Below are 17,774 nucleotides of genomic sequence, written 5' to 3'. Positions count from 1 at the left end.
TACCATTCTGTTTGCCTGGTCTGTACTGCATAGTGAAATTGTACGGTTGTATGGCCAGGCTCCAGCCTAATAGTCAGGGATTATCTCCGGCTACTCGGTTCAACCAAATTAGGGGATTGTGGTCAGTCATTAGGGTAAACAGGCGTCTGTACAAGTAGGGTTGGAGCTTCTTAAGGGCCCACACCAGAGCTAAGCATTCTTTTTCCACGGTGGCGTAACTGACCTCCCATGGAAAGCTTCCGCACACTCCAGGGACCAAACTATGTGCTTGGGAAGGGCCTTTTTGGTTAGGTTAGTAAGGGGTTTGGCCAGGGCGCTATACTCAAGGACAAATTTTCGGTAATACCCTGCCGTCCCTAAAAAAGCTAGCACTTGGGTTTTGGTGCAGGGTTGAGGCCAATTGGCAATAGCCTCCACTTTGGTGGTTTCAGGCCGCTGTTTGCCTGAACCTACTATATGCCCGAGGTACTGGACCTCCGCCATACCTACATGACATTTGTCGGGCTTGAGGGTAAGCCCCGCAGCCTGAATTCTCTCCAGTACCCTGGACACATGCTCTAGGTGTGACTCCCAAGTGTCACTGTAGATGGCTTGGTCATCCAGATAGGCACATGCGAAGTCCTGAAATCCCTCCAGGAGACAGTCAGCCATCCGCTGAAACTTAGCCGGGGCATTCTTCATCCCAAAGGGATAACCTTGAGTTGGTACAGCCCAAATGGGGTGACAAATGCCGACTTAGGAATGGCCTTGGGCTCCAGGGAGAATTGTCAATATCCCTTGCATAAATCCAGGGTAGTGAGATAGAATGGCTGGGGGAAACTATCTAGGAGTTCATCTATCCTCGGCATGGGGTAGACGTCTGTTATGGTTAAGTCATTGAGCCTCCTGTAGTTGACACAGAAGCGAGTCGTGCCGTCTCGCTTCGGTACTAGCACCACCGGGGAGGCCCAAGGACTCTGGGAGGATTCTATAACGCCTAGATGGAGAATCTCCTGTATCTCAGAGAGCATATTGTCTCTAACTGCCGCAGGAATATGGTAGAGCTGTTGCCGCAGTGGGGTATCTCCCCGGGTCTCCACTTGGTGGACCACACCTGAGGTGTACCAAGGTAGGGCCGTAAACATGTCCTGGTATTCCTGAAGCAGCTGAGAGGCCTCGCTCTTTTCCTGGGGGATAAAGTCTCACCTAGCTGTACCTGCTCTATGGTGTTGGGGCTGGGGGATAGTAAGTCTGGTAAGGGGAGCCCCTCGCTATCCTCACAGGCAGGGGCGCATACGCCCACTACATCACCGGTCCGCTTAAAATAGGGTTTCAGCATGTTCACATGAAAGGCCCTCTCTACCCTTTCATCTGAACACTTGCTGACTATGTACATGGTGTCACTAATTTTCTCCACCACCTTGAAGGGTCCTTGCCATGCGGCCTGAAGTTTTTCCTTCTTAGAGGGCTTCAGGGCCACTACTCGCTGTCCTATTTCCAGGACTCTATCTCGGGCCCCCCTATCGTACCATCTCTTTTGGCGGCTCCGGGCCGCCCGCAGGTGCCAACGGACAGATTCCGTGAGGGTCTGCAAGCGTTGCCGGAACTCCAGAACATACTGTACAACAGGTACTCCCTCCTCACCTGTGTTGCCCTCCCAGTGCTCTCGTATGAGATCCAGGGGTCCCTGGACTTTTCTCCCGTAAAGGAGTTTGAAGGGTAGAACCCTGTCGAGGCCTGAGGCACTTTGCAGTAGGCAAACAGGAGGTGAGGGAGAAACCTTTCCCAGTGCGAACAGGTGCTGCAAACGTTTTAAGCATCTGCTTCAGGGTACCGTTTAAACGCTCACATAGTCTGTCCGTCTGGGGATGGTGGGGAGAGCTGAACAGGGGTTTTACACCGCAACTCTGCCATAACTGTTGGGTTACAGTTGCGGTGAACTGGGTCCCCCTGTCTGACAAGATCTCCCTGGGAAAACTCACCCGAGTAAAAATCTTTACTAAAGCCTCAGCCACTGTCTCTGCCTCTATGATGAAAAGGGCTACCGCCTCGGGGTATCTGGTAGCATAGTCTACCATGGTGAGGATGTAGCGCTTTCCACAGGCGCTGGGCTTGCTAAGCGGCCCTATCAAGTCTATTGCTACCCTCAATAATCAGCAGCGGGTGGAGTTTGGCCATCCCTTCTCCTCCCTGTCCTTTGACATACGTCACAGGTCCTGCAATAGACCTTGATATCCTGCGATATGCCCAGCCAGAAAAAGCTTTGGTGACCCCCTAAATGACCTGCTAAGGGGATATCATCGTTCAATTTGAGCAAGTCAGCCCTAAATTTCCGGGGTACTACCAGCTGCCGTTTAGGGACTAGGGTGTCCCCACTCCCCGGTGACCCGATATAACAAGCCCTTGTCCTACTCAAACCACTCCTGACTCCTATCCTTCTGGGGCCTCTCTGCTTCCTTTCTGTACCCTGCTAATGTGGGGTCGCCCCTTTGTTCCTGCTCAAAGCCTGCCGGGGTATCCCAGAATGGGGGGAGGTCAGAGAAATGGGCCGGGGCTGAGGGTCCTACCTGAGGTTACTCGGAGTGCGCTGGTTCCCCCCTGCGAGCTTGAGCCCTGGTAGTCACGGTAAAGAACTCAGGTGTTGAGCTGCTGTTGAGCTGGGAGGTCATGCATCCCACATCGTTCCCTAGTAATACATCTGCAGGGAGGTCTTTCATAAAGCCAACATCCAGGTGCCCGAGGGCCAATCCATGTTGACTCGGGCCATGGGGAGCTTGTATATGGCTCCCCCTGCAAGTTGACGGCCACTGTCTTAGGGATCCGAGCTTGTGCCTGAACCATGTGGGCCTGTATCAGCGTGAGTGTGGCTCCGGTGTCTCTCAGAGCTCTGGCCTCGACTCAGTCTATGGAAACCCACTGCCGGTGATGGTCACTGTTGTCGCTGGCCGCTTGTGCTGGGTTCGCCTCATGTAGCGTAGTCCACTGTTCCTCGTTGTGCCCGGAGCCTATGAAATCGTCTGGTTGGCAACAATGGGCCGCGGCTCGGCTAGGCTGTGGTGCGGCCTGGTCCCAGTTTCCCCGAGACCGGTTGGTGCAGTGTTGTCTAATGTGCCCGGGTTGCTTACAGAGAAAACAGGACACTGTACCATGGTTTTGGGTGGCCGGTGCCGGAGTGTAAGGCCTAGGTCTGGTTGGTGGTGGGGCCGCTGGTGCCTGGTAAGCGGTTCTGGGGGCCGGTCGCCCCGTTGGGATCCAGACGTCGGCCATCCTGGTGCTCATCTTCCAACTTGGCAGCCTCCTCCACACGGCTTTCTATCACGGACCCAATCCCTGATGTCGGTGAGGGTATGGTCATAGAACTATTCTAGAGATACAATTTGGATGGTATCTTCCAATGAAGTGGCCTGGCACCCCTGCATCCAGCTTTGGGCTACCCAGCATATATTCGAAATGCCCACTCCGTGAAAGAATCCAGGCCTCCTTTCCTGAGTGCCCCAAATTTACTCCGGAATGCCCCAGGGGTGACTGCAAATCTGGCCAGTTGAATCTCCTTGATCTTGTCATAGTTCTGAATGTCCTCATCAGGTATGGTCCGGTAAGCTTCCGCTGCCCGCCCTGAGAGCTTGCTGATGAGAACCGCAGCCCAGTTATCTGCTTCCAGCCCCTCCAACGTACACTGCTTTTCAAAATCTTGCATGTAGTTGTCAATGTCTTTTTCCCCCTCCACAAGGGCTTTAAAGGCTGCATAGTTAATTTTCTTTGTACGGCCATTTGTATATCCTGGGGAAGTTAGGGAATCCCCCTGCAACAACCCTGCTCTTGAGTCCCGAGCAAGCTGGGAATCCTTGGCGTGATGATCTGTACCACTGCCTCCTGTGATGGATTGGGCCCCAGTAGACTGATCATCCATCTCACCTCCTTCTGGAAATCGTTTTCCTCTGGCTGCTCTCCTTCCATGCTGCTGGCTCTGTCACTCTGCATTAGCTCTGTAATTAGTGTGGCTTTATTCTTGTTGCTTGCCACTATGCCCCGAGCTTCCAGCAGATCCTTTAGCGTTGTCCTCTTTAGTAGTTCATACTGCTGAGCCATTCGGTTTCATCCAGTTCGGGATGTCCATTCGGGATGCGCTTGCCACAAGTTGTAACAAACCCGGAAGTGGTAGCTAGGGGGTTCGCCGGTTTTAAACCGAACGGCTGTTCGCCAGTTTAATTCAAAAGAAGTGAAATGCTGTAGCTGAGATTCTCCCAAGTAGCAATCAGTTACCCAAACACCAGCTGAATCATGATGAAGGGTGTAGCAGTCAGCTTTATAGATGCCACACTGGCTTTTATGGAAGTCTCCCTGCAAGAGGGCCTCCCATAGTATACAAACATAATAACCAATCACATTGGTCCAGGCAATAACAATTACAGCGACTTTCACACTTGCATTATAAATTCCGATATTGGGATCTGAATACCGGAATTAAACGGATCTGTTTTGATTTTGCACATCAGGATGCATCCGTTAGGATGCGGTTGTGTGAAATCAAAACTGAGAAAAACGGATTTGTCACTAAATACAATGAAAGTCAATGGGTGACGGATCAGGTTTTTTAGGCTCCTAAAAAACGGATCCGTCACCATTGACTTACATTGTTTTTTGTGATGGATCCGCTTTTATGACCGGACACAAAATCGTAGCTTTCAGTGATTTTGTGTCTGGTCACAAAATGGAATGCTGCCGGTAACGGAAGATGTCCTGATGCATCCTGAATGGATCTCTTTCCATTCAGAATGCATGAGGACTAAACGGAAACGTTTTTTTCCGGTATTCAGATCCTCTGCCGTATCTCAATACAGGAAAATAACAACGCAAGTGTGAAAGTCTCCCAAGTTCTGCACACTGCCGTAAATGTATGGCTCAGGGTTGGCCATCCTATATCATCATCATATATTCATACTTACCAATTCTCCCAGAACATCTGGGAAGCTCCTGAAAAAAGGGGAGACCTTTGGGACAAGCTGGTGACTCTCCTGCACAGCGTATGAAGAGCCTACCATAAGCTCTGCCTGTGTGTGGTGCCAGGATGCTACGTCATCAGACAGTCCTGGCACCCATATGTTCTCTGAGGGGGCTTGATGCATCACAGAAAGGGGAGTGACATCACAAAAGGGTGTGGCCTAATCCTGGAAAAGGGCAAAGTCTTCCGAAATGGGCGTGGTCACACACACAAAATTATTTTTTTTACAAAGTTGCCAAGTGTGAGTAGAATATTATACTTTGTATGAATTTTCCATTGTGACCAAAGAAAAGTGACAAGTGAGAATACATAATAGCATCAACAAGTGAGTCCCGGTCTGTTCTTCTGATGCAGAAATTCAGACAGAAGTCCAAAGGTGTGATCATTTCTTTACCGTACCAAATATGTCAGTGCTACAAAGGACTTAGCACTAGAATTAACATTATTGGGATCATTTAGTAAGATTGGCGTTTCAAACGCCAGTCTTAATAAGCTTCTGCGCTGGATCCGCCAAAGTTATAAAGAAGCGCTGGCCTCCACATAACTTCAGCACATCCAGCGCCAGTTCTAAATGTAAGACAGCTTATGAGCCGTCTTACATTTAGACCATTTTCTATGGCTAAACCAGGCGCAGAAAATGATGAATGAGACAGGCCTGCCGGTCCATCCCCTTCCTCATCTAATATACACCCCCTATGTTTTGATCTACAACAAATTGTTACTCTGCGTATTAAATATACGGTAAATAATTAAACAATTCAATTTTTTTCATATATTTCTAGGAGGGATAACAGAGAAACTGCACAATGTAACAATGCAGAGATCTAAGATGATCCAGCAGTATAAATTCATGAAAGTATTCACTAAAAAAGACATGTCTAGAGCGGTAAAGAGTAGAGTAGAAAATCGCTCTGCCGAGCTCATACATAGATCTCATAGGCCCCCAAAGCAATACTTAGTATTGGCCCCCTGCCCCACCCAGTTTTCCAGTACGTGTTAATGAAACACTCCCAGGTTAAGCGAAAGGCAAAGCGCAACACCATAGAGGAACTTACAATTTTTTGTATTAAGCAGAAGCAATGTTAAAAAATATTTAAAAAAAAAGCAGGTACATTCACGTGGCTGTGGTGCCATTGTGCCCAAGTTGTGGACCGCAAACAGTGATGTGGAGATCACACAGCCAGTGCCTGTGTTTGGCGGACCAGCAACACATGCAAAGCAGCAGCACCACCATTGTGTGAATATAGCCTCAGTCTCATCCATTTTATCCAACTTTTACGTTTTTCAAAAATATGGAGCTTTTGGTAAACATATTTTCCAATGTATTTAAACCAGAAAACTGGCATAAATACACTCATAAATCTCCCCCTTACACATTTTACAAAACGTGGCTGCCTGCAACCACTAGGAATTTATACAGTTACTAATGACTGCAATGGAAGCTGTAAAAATCTATTCACACAGGGCTCCCCCTAGTGGTGGCTGCATGAAAATTCTGTGTTTTCAAGCTGGGGACAGAAGAAGGAGTTTAGCGCTGGGAACCCTCCCTCCCCTGTGCCCCATAGCGGTCAACTGGCATAAATTTGTTGATAAATCTCACCCAAACACGTAATATATTTCAAAACTGGCTGCCTGCAGCCACCATTAGTGGGAGCTCATTGCATAGGAACTGATACAGTTACAATTGAATGTAAAGGAAGCTGTAAAAATCTCTGCCCTCGTCACTAGTGGCGGATGCATAAAAATGCAGTGCTTTCTGAATTTTCTGGGAACAGAAGAAGGAGTTTAGCGCTGGGCACCCTCACTCTCCTGGGCCCCATAGCGATCAGTTGGCATAATTACGTTGATAAATCCCATCCAAAGACATGATATATAATTTCAAAACTGGCTGCCTGCAGCCACCATTAGCGGGAGCTCATTGCATAGGAATTGATACAGGGAGCTGTAAAAATCCCTCTGCACTCATCTCCTCCTAGTGGCGGATGCACGAAAATGCAGTGTTTTCAAGTTGGGAACATAAGAAGGAGTTTAGCGCTTGGACCTGCAGCAATCACGTGGTCTTCGTGTATGGGAAATACGTCACTGCGCTCTGCTAAATGGCAGCCTGTATCCTGCTGATGGCTTTGTAGGGCAATGGAGTCTACACTGATACACTCGCCTGAATGCTATCCCGTTTACGTACAACGGGAAACGCATTTACTAGATGTGACAAGTTCCTAGACAAAAGCTGAAGATAAGTTAAGGAGGACAATCGCGGTCATTATGCCCCAGGAGCAAATATTTAGTGTTCAGGCTTCCCTACAAGAAAAGTAAATTGTGTCCATCTTATTACCCCTTTTTTATTTCCCATTGTATATAGTCTTACCGTAATGGAACTTCTTCCTTTGGGACATTCATATAGTAACGGACGAAGAATCTCTCGGAGTCTTCTCTTTCACCTTCTGTGACAACACTGCCATTCAGTTTGGAAACAGACGGCAATCTAGGAGTTCATATGAGAGGGAAAGATTAGCGAGACCATCACTCCGCTGCATTAAAACTGGAGAGGAGAATGCCCTGATCTGTCTTTCGTGAAATCAATATGCTTTCACTCCCGGGATCTCGCTGCCAAAAGACTTAAATGCACTAGAGTGACCCCATAGAAATACTGCGTGCAAGAAACTTTAGAAAGTATAAATATCATCCAGGTCATCTCCAAAATTCCAGAGCGATTGTGGGACTCTTCTGGCAAACGAATGCGGTTATCACTGGAGTCTCGAGATTTTTTGGAAAGAGATAAGACTGTCAGTTTCAGAATGAATGATAATGGACAAAGCTCCAGTCTATAAGAATCTGTGCACCAGCTTCAGTCAGCACCGTCTAAGGCCGTATAGAATTTTTGCTATGATATATATGCCATAGATGTGAGTACTCTGCTAGAGGATTGCCAGGGGTTTCACGAATGTCAGTGTATCCCTTAAAGTGACCTAGCATGGGGGTGCAGGTCTGTATTTTATTACAAAAACAATAGCTCCTCCCAAAAAAAATGTAAAAGAAAAAAAGGGCTTTAGGGCACGCTGACACTTTGAATAAATTGGGACTGAACTTCCGGGGTTGCAGCTCCGTTCCCGATATAATGCTATATAAATACTATGTACAGCGATATTTTATACCTCCGGGCAAGATGGGAGCTGCTCTCTCCATTTGCATATTTTTTATTTAAATCGTTATATTTTTTAAAATATTTTTTTTTTGGAGGGGGGGGGGCTATTGTTTTTTCATAATAATATAGACACTCAATACGCCCTCCTCATGGGACAAGCCTCTAAGAGAGGACCTATCATTAGGTCTTTTTGAATGAAAAACCATAAGCCCTCCTCCGCCAAAATAGAAATAACTAAATATAACTAATTAAAAATGTTTAAAAAATTAAAACATTGCATTGGGTCCAAACTTCTTTTCCAGCGGCTCCCATCATGCCCAGTGGTGCTGTCATAACACCCCAGTGATATACAGTCTATAACTTCTGTAACGCAGAATGGCACTTTGGGAACTCAGGTTGCAGGTACAGTTGGGCTAGGTTCACATATGAGCCTCATTTTCTGCTTTTCCATTATGGGAACAGAAATATACGGGGGGAAAAAACTGAAGAATCAGATCCGGCCTTCCCCAGACATTAATCAGGTCTGTTGGGATTCAGTTATGGTTTCCATAATTTTGCTGGAGGGAATACTTCTGCAAGCAGCAGTACTTTATTCAGCTTCTTTTTTTTTTGCAGCAGATGTGAACCTAGCCTTGCGCACTTTTCAAAAAAAAATAAGCCAATCAGACCTTTTTAGAAAAAGTTTTAGTCGATATTTCCTTTTACATATTTGCACTGTCACCATATATAACATTTTAATCCATTGCCAGTGCCCTGTAGTTGACATACCACATACTCCAAACATACCTTTATTTCCTTTTCTTGATTGTTATAGCCTCCGAAAAACAAGTTTTGATCTCTATGAAAATTAAAAGAAAAGAGCCCAAGTGGCAGGAGCCATCGCTGATGGACCCTAGCCGCTCCTATTTGAATTGAGCCTCATTCCTCCCCTCCGCCCTCCATTCCAGACGTCATCAATGCACCGCTTTAAATCTCGAGCCACTGGATCTCCTCTTCTGGACTGCCTGCGTTGCACAGACTTCTGGCGCATGCGCAGTACACTTGATGTTACCATTGACCACAGATGTGCACAGGCGCGAACAGAGAATGGTTGTATGCCTGCCACAGATTTCGAGAGGTGGCTTGATGATGTCCAGAGTGGAGGAAGGTGGAGAAAGGATGCAGAGGGGAGGAGCGCCTGGGGTCCATCAGCGATGGCTACTGACCCTTGGGCTTTCTTGTTCTAATTTGCAAAGGGATCAAAAGTCGTTTTTCGGAGGCTATAAAAGTCAAGAAAAGCAAATAAAGGTATTCTTGGGATACATTGTATGTCAACTAGAGGACACTGGGAACGGTTTAGGCTACTTTCACATCTACGCTTTCCCTTTCCGTCATAGGATCTCAAAACCGGACGAAAAACGCTTCAGTTTTGTTCCCATTTATTGTCAATGGGGACAAAACTGAACTGAAGGGAACGGACTGCACCAGAATGAATTCCGTTCCGTTTCATTGCATTCCCAAGCAGCGTTGTTGAGTGTGTCATGGGAGGCAGAGAATGACGGTTCCAATGTAAGTCAAAGGTGGCGGCTCTGTTTTCTCAGACACAAAAGACAACAATGGTTTTAGAGACGGATCCGTCGTGGCTATTTTAGAGATAATACAACTGGATCCGTTTATAACGGATGCAGCCCGTTGTATTATCATGACGGAAGCGTTTTTGCTGATCCATGACGGATCCAGCAAATACGCAGATGTGAAAGCAGCCTTAAATAGTTCATATGTGGGGAAATTGCCTCTAATATTTAATTTTGTATAAATAGAACAATTACCTTGCAATTACTAATTTCCTACGCTCCTCTGTGCTGTAGGGCTCCACCAGAGGTATACCTAGTAATCGGATTTCTTCCAGCATGGGCAAAGTGTTCAGTTTCTCAATGTCTTCCCAGGAGTTTATACCTGAATGAAACAGAGATCACATCTGTAAGCCGCACGAGGCGACATAGCTGTCATCTGCGCCTAATAAGGGCGATCCCCGTCATACAAAGCCATAATGGGCTGCGACGAGGAACTCAAAGACAACCTGTCATCACCATTTCCCTTATGAAATAAACATGACGCTACCGTGTGCATCTCTTACACTGCAGCACGGCAGAGAACTGAGCCCTATTGTGTGTTCTGCAGCCAGTGTCAATTATTCTTCAACGGAGCCCATTGCCATTTATAAAATGTACAAAAGTAGCCCTTTTCACGTTCATTCCACAGGAGAGCAATTTTTAGGGCTTCTCCGGCCAAGCAAATTTAAACCCCCCCCCAAAAAAGGTAAAAATAAATCACACTTACAGGTCCCTATCATTAACAATTCAACGCTTCCCAGGCCCCCCGACAGTCTCTACTAGAAATGTAACCATTCAGCCAATCATTGGCCAAGGCAGATCACCGCGGCGGCTGCCGATTTACCGAGCGGTCACGTTTCCTGTGTCAAGAGGGACCAGGAAATGGAGATTGGCGTGAGACCTGGGAAGGATTAGAATCGGAGGAGCGATAAGGTGAGTATGAATTGTTTTATTGATCATTTTACACAGTTTTTAACCCTTTAAATCCAGTGAAAAAGATTTTGGGAAATTATATAGGCCAGAAAATGAAAATAGTGGAGCCTGTAATTTCGGATTGTTACTGATTTAAAAAGGCTCTATAGAATGTCCAAACCCCTTTGAGACTACTTAGATATATCCGTCACTGAAAATGTGTCACAACAGCCTAAGCTGTCCCTGACTTGAATAGCCCTTTGCTTAGAGCAGGCATGCTCAACTTGCGGTTCTCCAGCTGTTGCAAAACTACAACTCCCAGCATGCCTGAACAGCCTACAGCAGCGCATTGTGGGAGTTGTAGTTTTACAACAGCTGGAGGGGGCCGCAGGTTGAGCGTGCCTGGCTTAGAAGGTTGGGCAGATTTAGTAATCAGTAAACTCTTGTAAAAAGTTGCAGATGAATGGCACACGCCATTGTTGCGCAAAGACTAGCAACTTGATACTCGCCAACTTCAGTCTTAAAAGGGGTGTAAAAATTTTGGACAATCCCTACAACTGCTTAAAATAAAAGAACACAATATACTCATCCCCCTTCTCCAGTGATATACTCCGCGGAGCTGCTCCGGTCGTCATGCCGCTGTTTATTCTTTACAAACTACAGGGGTGACGTCCCGGAATACGGCATGTGACTGATGCAGCCAATCAGCTGTCCTCCAAAGTCTACCGCTGGGGACACTGATTGGCTGCCGGGGTCACCTGCAGAATCTAGGCATGTGAACGTGCATGTGACTGCTGCAGCCAATCACTGTCCTCAGCTATAGACCGCCGACGACAGTGGCTGCGCCGGCTGCATGCTGTATGTAAACAAACAATGGCAGAAGAACCGGACCAGCGCCAGGGAGAAAGACGCTGGAGAAAGGAGCAGGTGTGATTTTTTTTTTTTATTAGGCAATTGTAGCTTTTACATTATCTTGGACAAGCCCTCCAATAAATGTGGGCTTTATTGTGGATATCAGTGGCGGTCAAAGATGTCAAACCATTTCACTCAAAAACTGCAGGTACTGATAATAATCTGCATCCCTGATTGTAAAGTGCTGTGGAATATGTTGCCACTTTATAAATAAAGATAATTATTATTATTACACCTGTTGTATCCCATTAGCACACAGTAATGTCCGTTTTACTATGTACAATTCACTACATAATGCTATACACAGTGGATGCACAGAACGACGTGACATTTCTAGTCATACCATTATCCTGGATGCGTCCTTCCCTACCTTTCCTCTTGGCTTGAACTGATCATCTCGTGCCACTCATCTCAGGGGGTCTTGAGCCAAGAGAAAAGGTAAGGAAAGACATCTTGTATCAGCAATTTTCTTCTCCAGAAGAACCAAAAGGGATGACAATAGTAATTGCCGTATTTTTTGTTTTGTAAGATGCACTTTTTTGTCCCAATGGTGGGGGGTAAATGTTAGTGCGTCTTACAGAGTGAATACTATTGAGAGCTTCCATTATGGAAACGCTCATCAGTACAGTAGGCCCAGCGAGCGGCGAGTGTAGCTCTGCTAGCGCTGGTATTACTCACCACTACCTGGTCTTCTCCGAGCGCTGTGCTGTGTCCTGACAGCTTGAAGTGTTAGGTCACAATGCAACGCAGAAGGAAGAGCACGCCGGATCTGCAGAGTGGTGACGCCGTCCTGAGCAGGAGAGGCAAGTAGTTTTATTTATTTTTTGTCTGATTTGGGGGTTTGATCTGAGGTCTGATGAAGATTGGGGGTCTGAACTGAGGTCTGAAGAACATTGGGGATCTGATCTGAGGTCTGATGAAGATTAGGGGTCTGAACCGAGGTATGATGAAGATTGGGGGTTTGATCTGAGGTCTAATGAAGATTGGGGGTCTGATGAACATTGGGGGTCTCAACTCAGGTCTGATGAACATTGGGGGTCTGATCTGAGGTCTGATGAAGATTAGGGGTCTGAACCGAGGTATGATGAAGATTGGGGGTCTGAACCGAGGTCTGATGAAGATTGGGGGTCTGATCTGAGGTCTGATGAAGATTAGGGGTCTGAACCGAGGTCTGATGAAGATTAGGGGTCTGAACCGAGGTCTGATGAAGATTGAGGGTCTGATATGAAGTCTGATGAAGATTTGGAGTCTGATCTGAGGTCTGATGAAGATTAGGGGTCTGATCTGAGGTCTGATGAAGATTAGGGGGTCTGAACCGAGATCTGATGATGATTGGGGGTCTCATTTGGCGGTCTGATGAAGATTAGACATTTTCTAATTAAAATTTAAAGGGGTATTCCAGTTTTAGTAGATAAAAAGTTATTCATTGTACAATGAAATGCTTTCCAATTTTCCAATAGACTTTCTGTATCAATTCATTGCAGTTTCCAAGATCTCTGCTTGCAGTTTTTTTTGTTCACTTCCTGGTTGATGGATACACAGGAGCATGGCTTTTTACAGGACAGTTATCAGGGCTGGGACAAGTCAAGCACTTCTGCATCCATCACTTGAACGTGACAGATTTGTATCCCCTGGAAGCTCTCGGAGAATAGGAGTTATCCTTGCAGAGATCCAGCTGGTTTAGGGGGTCTTACAGGTAAAGCTTCCAGTGAAAAAGTGTGCAAATAACGGTAGCTGTCCTCAAAAAGAGAGAAAACTCTCTAGCACCACCTATAGTCAGATTTCCTGCAAACCAATGTCCAAGGCACATAAGATGCCTTCAAATATGATTAGGAATATCAACCTAACCAGACCTCCCCCATCTGTAGACCACTAATTCGGGGTTCTTGCCCCCATCTGTGCAGAACAGAGCCCTGACGGCAAAGTGAGCAGAGTCTGATATTGGTTGGCCACATGAGCAGAGCAGGATATTGGTTGGCCAGGTGAGATGCCAAAGACACAACTCTTGGGGACACAAAGGCATCTTTCCCAGCTCATTGCCATAAGACTCCATGCACCAGCTGCATCTCTACAAGAAGGACCAGTATCCTTGAAAGCTGAGTAGTAAGCATCTCACTGAGGAGCAAGAAGCATGAAACAGTGGTCTCCAGATGGGTGTCTCTGGCAAATATCCCTAGTCCTGCTCCAAGGCTATTTAATAGGTCGGACATTGACTTGCCTCTAGGTGGCCACTAGAGGAGAAGGCATCTTCCTGCCGCAGGAGAGCTAATCTCCTTATGCATTGAAAGTAAACATCAAAGGTTTCTATTGAATGACTGCAAGCAGAGATCATGAAAACACTAGAAATCATCTACCTCTTTACTATACAAAGAATAACGTTTATTTGCTGAAGCACCGTTTATAGTGGACCACCTAAATAGGCGCCTTGTGTAATACACCACTCATGCAGCCCTAGCTTATGAACATTTTGATGAGAGGATGACCTTACAAAAGAGAAAATAAAATGAATTAAAGGGGTTTTACGGGAGTAGAATATTGATAACCTATCATGATAGGTCATCAATATCTGATCATTGAGGTCCGACATGTGGCCCAAACAATGTTCAGCTGTTAGAAGAAGCCACACCGCTCTGGTGAGAGCTGGGGGCTCCTCACAGTTTACCAAGCACAGCGCCATACATTGTACAGTGGCTGTGCTTAGTATTGCAGACCAGGCCTATTCACTTGAATGGGACTAAGCTGCAAATAAGCCATGAGACTGACGAACGTGACGTAACTGGCTTAGGAAGACTCACCGGAGCGGATCAGCAGTACCAATCAGATATTGATGGCCTATCCTGCGGATGGGCCATCAAAATTCAGCTCCTGGAAAACCCCTTTAAAAAATGGCTGAATAATATGCTTGGATCAACTCAAAACATACTAGAACCACTTGCATGATCTCGTGGATGTGGTACACATGCAAGAAAACCAAAAACCGTCAACAATAAAATTTGCACAGCCAATGCGTGAAGATTCGCCTCTTCGATGCAAGCGTTTTCAAACCTATTCTATTAGGTCACATATAGGGCAGCATTTTCGGACGCACACTATGCTGCTTTTAGCTCGAATTTCAGGAAGCCAATGCTTCCTATTGTCGCTATCTGCTATTATATGGTTGCACAAAAGTACAATAAACCTAAATGTAGGAAATCTCACCTGATTTATGAAGGCTTATCGAGCGCAGATTTGGAAACAGCCGGGGTAGTGATCCGCCCGAATCGTCAATAGCCAGAATGTTGTTATTGGCGAGCACGAGGGTATGGAGACAAGGAAACATTGTGCCCAATTTACAGACATCTGACCAGTCCTGGAGGTTGTTGTCCGTTATATGGAGAAGCTTTAGGGAACGGAAACACTCCGAAGAGCTCACTATGGTGTCATAGTCGTTAAGGCACAAGAATAGTTCCTCCAAGCTGAAAAAAACGGAAGATGTCATTATATTACACTGCGCTCGTACGGTAAGATATAGAATATATGGCTCTTTGACTAGGTAAAGGAACAGGTATATGGTGCCTGCAAGAGATTAGTTGTCCCTTCCCACGGTGAAGGAGAACAGATCTCCTGGAGCCACCCCAAGAGCGCCAATTAAATATCTATTTAGTGACAATTAGTTATGCAGATATGTTTACTGCATCCACTTTTATGGTGGAATTAGTCTTTATGGCATATGAATTATAAAGAATGAAAAGAGAATTAAAATCTGGTCTGGATAAGGGGTTGGTCTTCTCAAAGAGGTGGTCGTTAGGACCGGGTTTACTGCATAACCCCATTACTGTTCAAACTTTATAACTTATTGCTGCCGGTTCCAGCTATCACATAATATATCAGACATATAGCCCTAATACAGCTGAAAAAAAAGGAAATATACTGACATACCATACACAGACCACACTCCTGTCCATTATGCACTAAGGATACATTTGGAGAGTACAGTACGAGCATTGGCAGTGTCCCACTGCTGCGCCATGCTGCACTGCTAAAGGGGTTAAAATGTGGGATTTAGGATATTCTTGCACAAGTTTCCTTCCTTTCTATAAGCTGCAAAAGGGTTAATTGGCCTTAGAGATTCAGTTGCTAGGTGGGGCTGTTACACCTTCCTCATAGGCAGTGGCTTAGTGCTGCCGTACTTTGCGGATGTGCTGCATTCTGGATGCGGCAAAAAAAACACATAAAAAACATTTGTTTTTTGCAACAGGACTCCAGTTATGGTGCTTTTTCTTCCAGCAAGGGAATACACACAGCAGACTAAAATACAATAATATAACTCTATTTTGTAATTCATGTAATTTGGTTTTGGTAAGAGATTTTATTCTTTCCCTTTGTTGGAAGAAAAAGCACCATAACCACAGATATGTCGTTGCAAAAACTGTGTTTTTTTTGCCACATCCAAAGCCATGAGGCCCCCTAATCAGTTGGAGCTGAGACAGTGAGCAAAGGGCCAGCTAGAAGCATTCCTGGGTAGAATAGCCAGCCAGCTTGAGAGCCTTAAATCAGCCTCGGAGGAAGCAACTGAGACTATATTGGAGTGTGCCAGCCATTGAGAGGAGGTGCGTGCTAAGAAGTCTGTGGAGATAACCTGCATACAGCTTCTAGACTCCATGGCACTTGTGTCTGGAATAAACCCAGACCTGCTTTAGAGACAGACTAGCCATTTGCCAAGTGACTTTGCTTGGCACTGTAGTGCCGCATTCTGATGAGAGAGATAGAAAGAGGGAAAGAGAAAATATATATTGCACCTCTGTGGCTAAATCACAGAAATAAAAGTACAGATACAGGGAGACTGACTCAGAGAAGAACCATCTGGGCCTGTCTACCAGCTTTGCAGCCTATAGAAAATTGCAACCTGTGTAAGATCTGCCAGTCCACGCATCATCTGAGCTGAGACAACTACTGTGAGGTTATTGCAAATGTTGTTTATTGCAAATCCGGCCTCATCACTGCATGCACCAGCACCTCCATTGCTACAGTACCACATTGCTTTGCTCTGCACTGGGACCCTGCCTTGCACCCTGCAATACACCACCAACACCAAGGGAACCCGAACCACCACCAGGCATGAGATGCCCCCAAATCCAGGGTGTGAAGAAAGGGTGCGCCTCCAACCACTCAACACTCAGTCCCAGGGAGTGCTGAAGAGGGACTGCCACCGAGAGTAACTACAACTCCTATTCTTTCTGCCCCACGTCTCCCCTTGCAGTCCGGGTGGCTGCACATTTCTTACCATATACGATAAACGTACACACCGAATGCAGTGTGAACATAGCCCACTGTATTAAAAGCCTCACTGACATCCACCTGTGCTGTGTCAGCTGCCTCTGCTACGAACCCTGTCATTTTCCTACAGCCTATACAAAAGGAGAGCAATTTGCCAAGTCAGGAAAAAAAATCTTAACAGGCAAATTCACAAGGTGCAGTTTTTTTTTGTCAAAACAAGGACATAAAAGATCAGTATTAATCCACTGAAACGCTGCACTAAACCTCGCTGTGTGAACCAGGCTTAGGTACGACTTGGTCTACTCTCCGAGTGTGCTTGTCAGGACAGGACAGCGGCATGAGAGATGACAAAATACTTACTACGGTAATTCCAGCAGCAATGTGTGCACCGTCTCCCAGGACACTTTACAGTTATTGAGGACTAGCTTACGGACACCAGAGAACGTTCCAGCACACTGCCTTTCCAGGACGGATGCATGCAGCGGGTTAGAGCTGAGGTTCAGGAACTCCAGCTGAGGCACGTTAGACACAATCTTGCTGACCTTTTGCAAATTTAGAAAAGAAAACACTTGATGTAACGCACTGAGATTTTGAGAAGACACAATTTAGTATCAGATTATTTATTGGAAAGTGCCAAAATTTCTGTACGTCAAGAGGGAGGACCCTGCCGCGAGAGCTTACAATCTACATGATCCTCATGGAAGTTAAAGGCTACAGATACTCTCGGGGCAATTTTTTTATGATTACATTTTACTAATTTTGGGCTAAAACATCATCTTTTCAATTGGTCTTTATTAAAAATGTTAAGCCATTTTTGTTTCAATCAGTCCGTTTGCTGAGTATCACTTCTCAGTCCTATCAGCTGACGGCTCAAGTGAAGGATTATCTCAAATCTTTCTGACCTCATAAGCAATTATAGCTAAACTCTTAGGCCCCTTTCACACGGGCGTGTTTTCCGCCCGGGTGCAATGCGTGAGGT

The 17,774-nt window shown here is 46.0% G+C and overlaps 1 protein-coding gene across 2 annotated transcripts in view; it reads right to left on the bottom strand.

Moving 5' to 3' along the window:
• TBCEL (tubulin folding cofactor E like) overlaps positions 1–17,774 on the bottom strand; it is a 68,444-nt gene that overhangs the window by 7,510 nt on the left and 43,160 nt on the right. For both annotated transcript variants that reach the window (XM_044288856.1, XM_044288855.1), the window contains exons 4-7: positions 17,156–17,337; positions 14,738–14,994; positions 9,932–10,058; positions 7,347–7,463 (exon numbers count right to left, since the gene is read on the bottom strand). In XM_044288856.1, the coding sequence (XP_044144791.1) occupies positions 7,347–7,463; positions 9,932–10,058; positions 14,738–14,994; positions 17,156–17,337 (683 nt within the window). The remainder of the gene's footprint in view (positions 1–7,346; positions 7,464–9,931; positions 10,059–14,737; positions 14,995–17,155; positions 17,338–17,774) is intronic.

Source organism: Bufo gargarizans, chromosome 4 (assembly GCF_014858855.1).
Source record: "Bufo gargarizans isolate SCDJY-AF-19 chromosome 4, ASM1485885v1, whole genome shotgun sequence".
NCBI lineage: Eukaryota > Metazoa > Chordata > Amphibia > Anura > Bufonidae > Bufo > Bufo gargarizans.
Note: the sequence above shows the minus strand (reverse complement) of the source record. Positions and strands in the feature narration are given on the sequence as shown.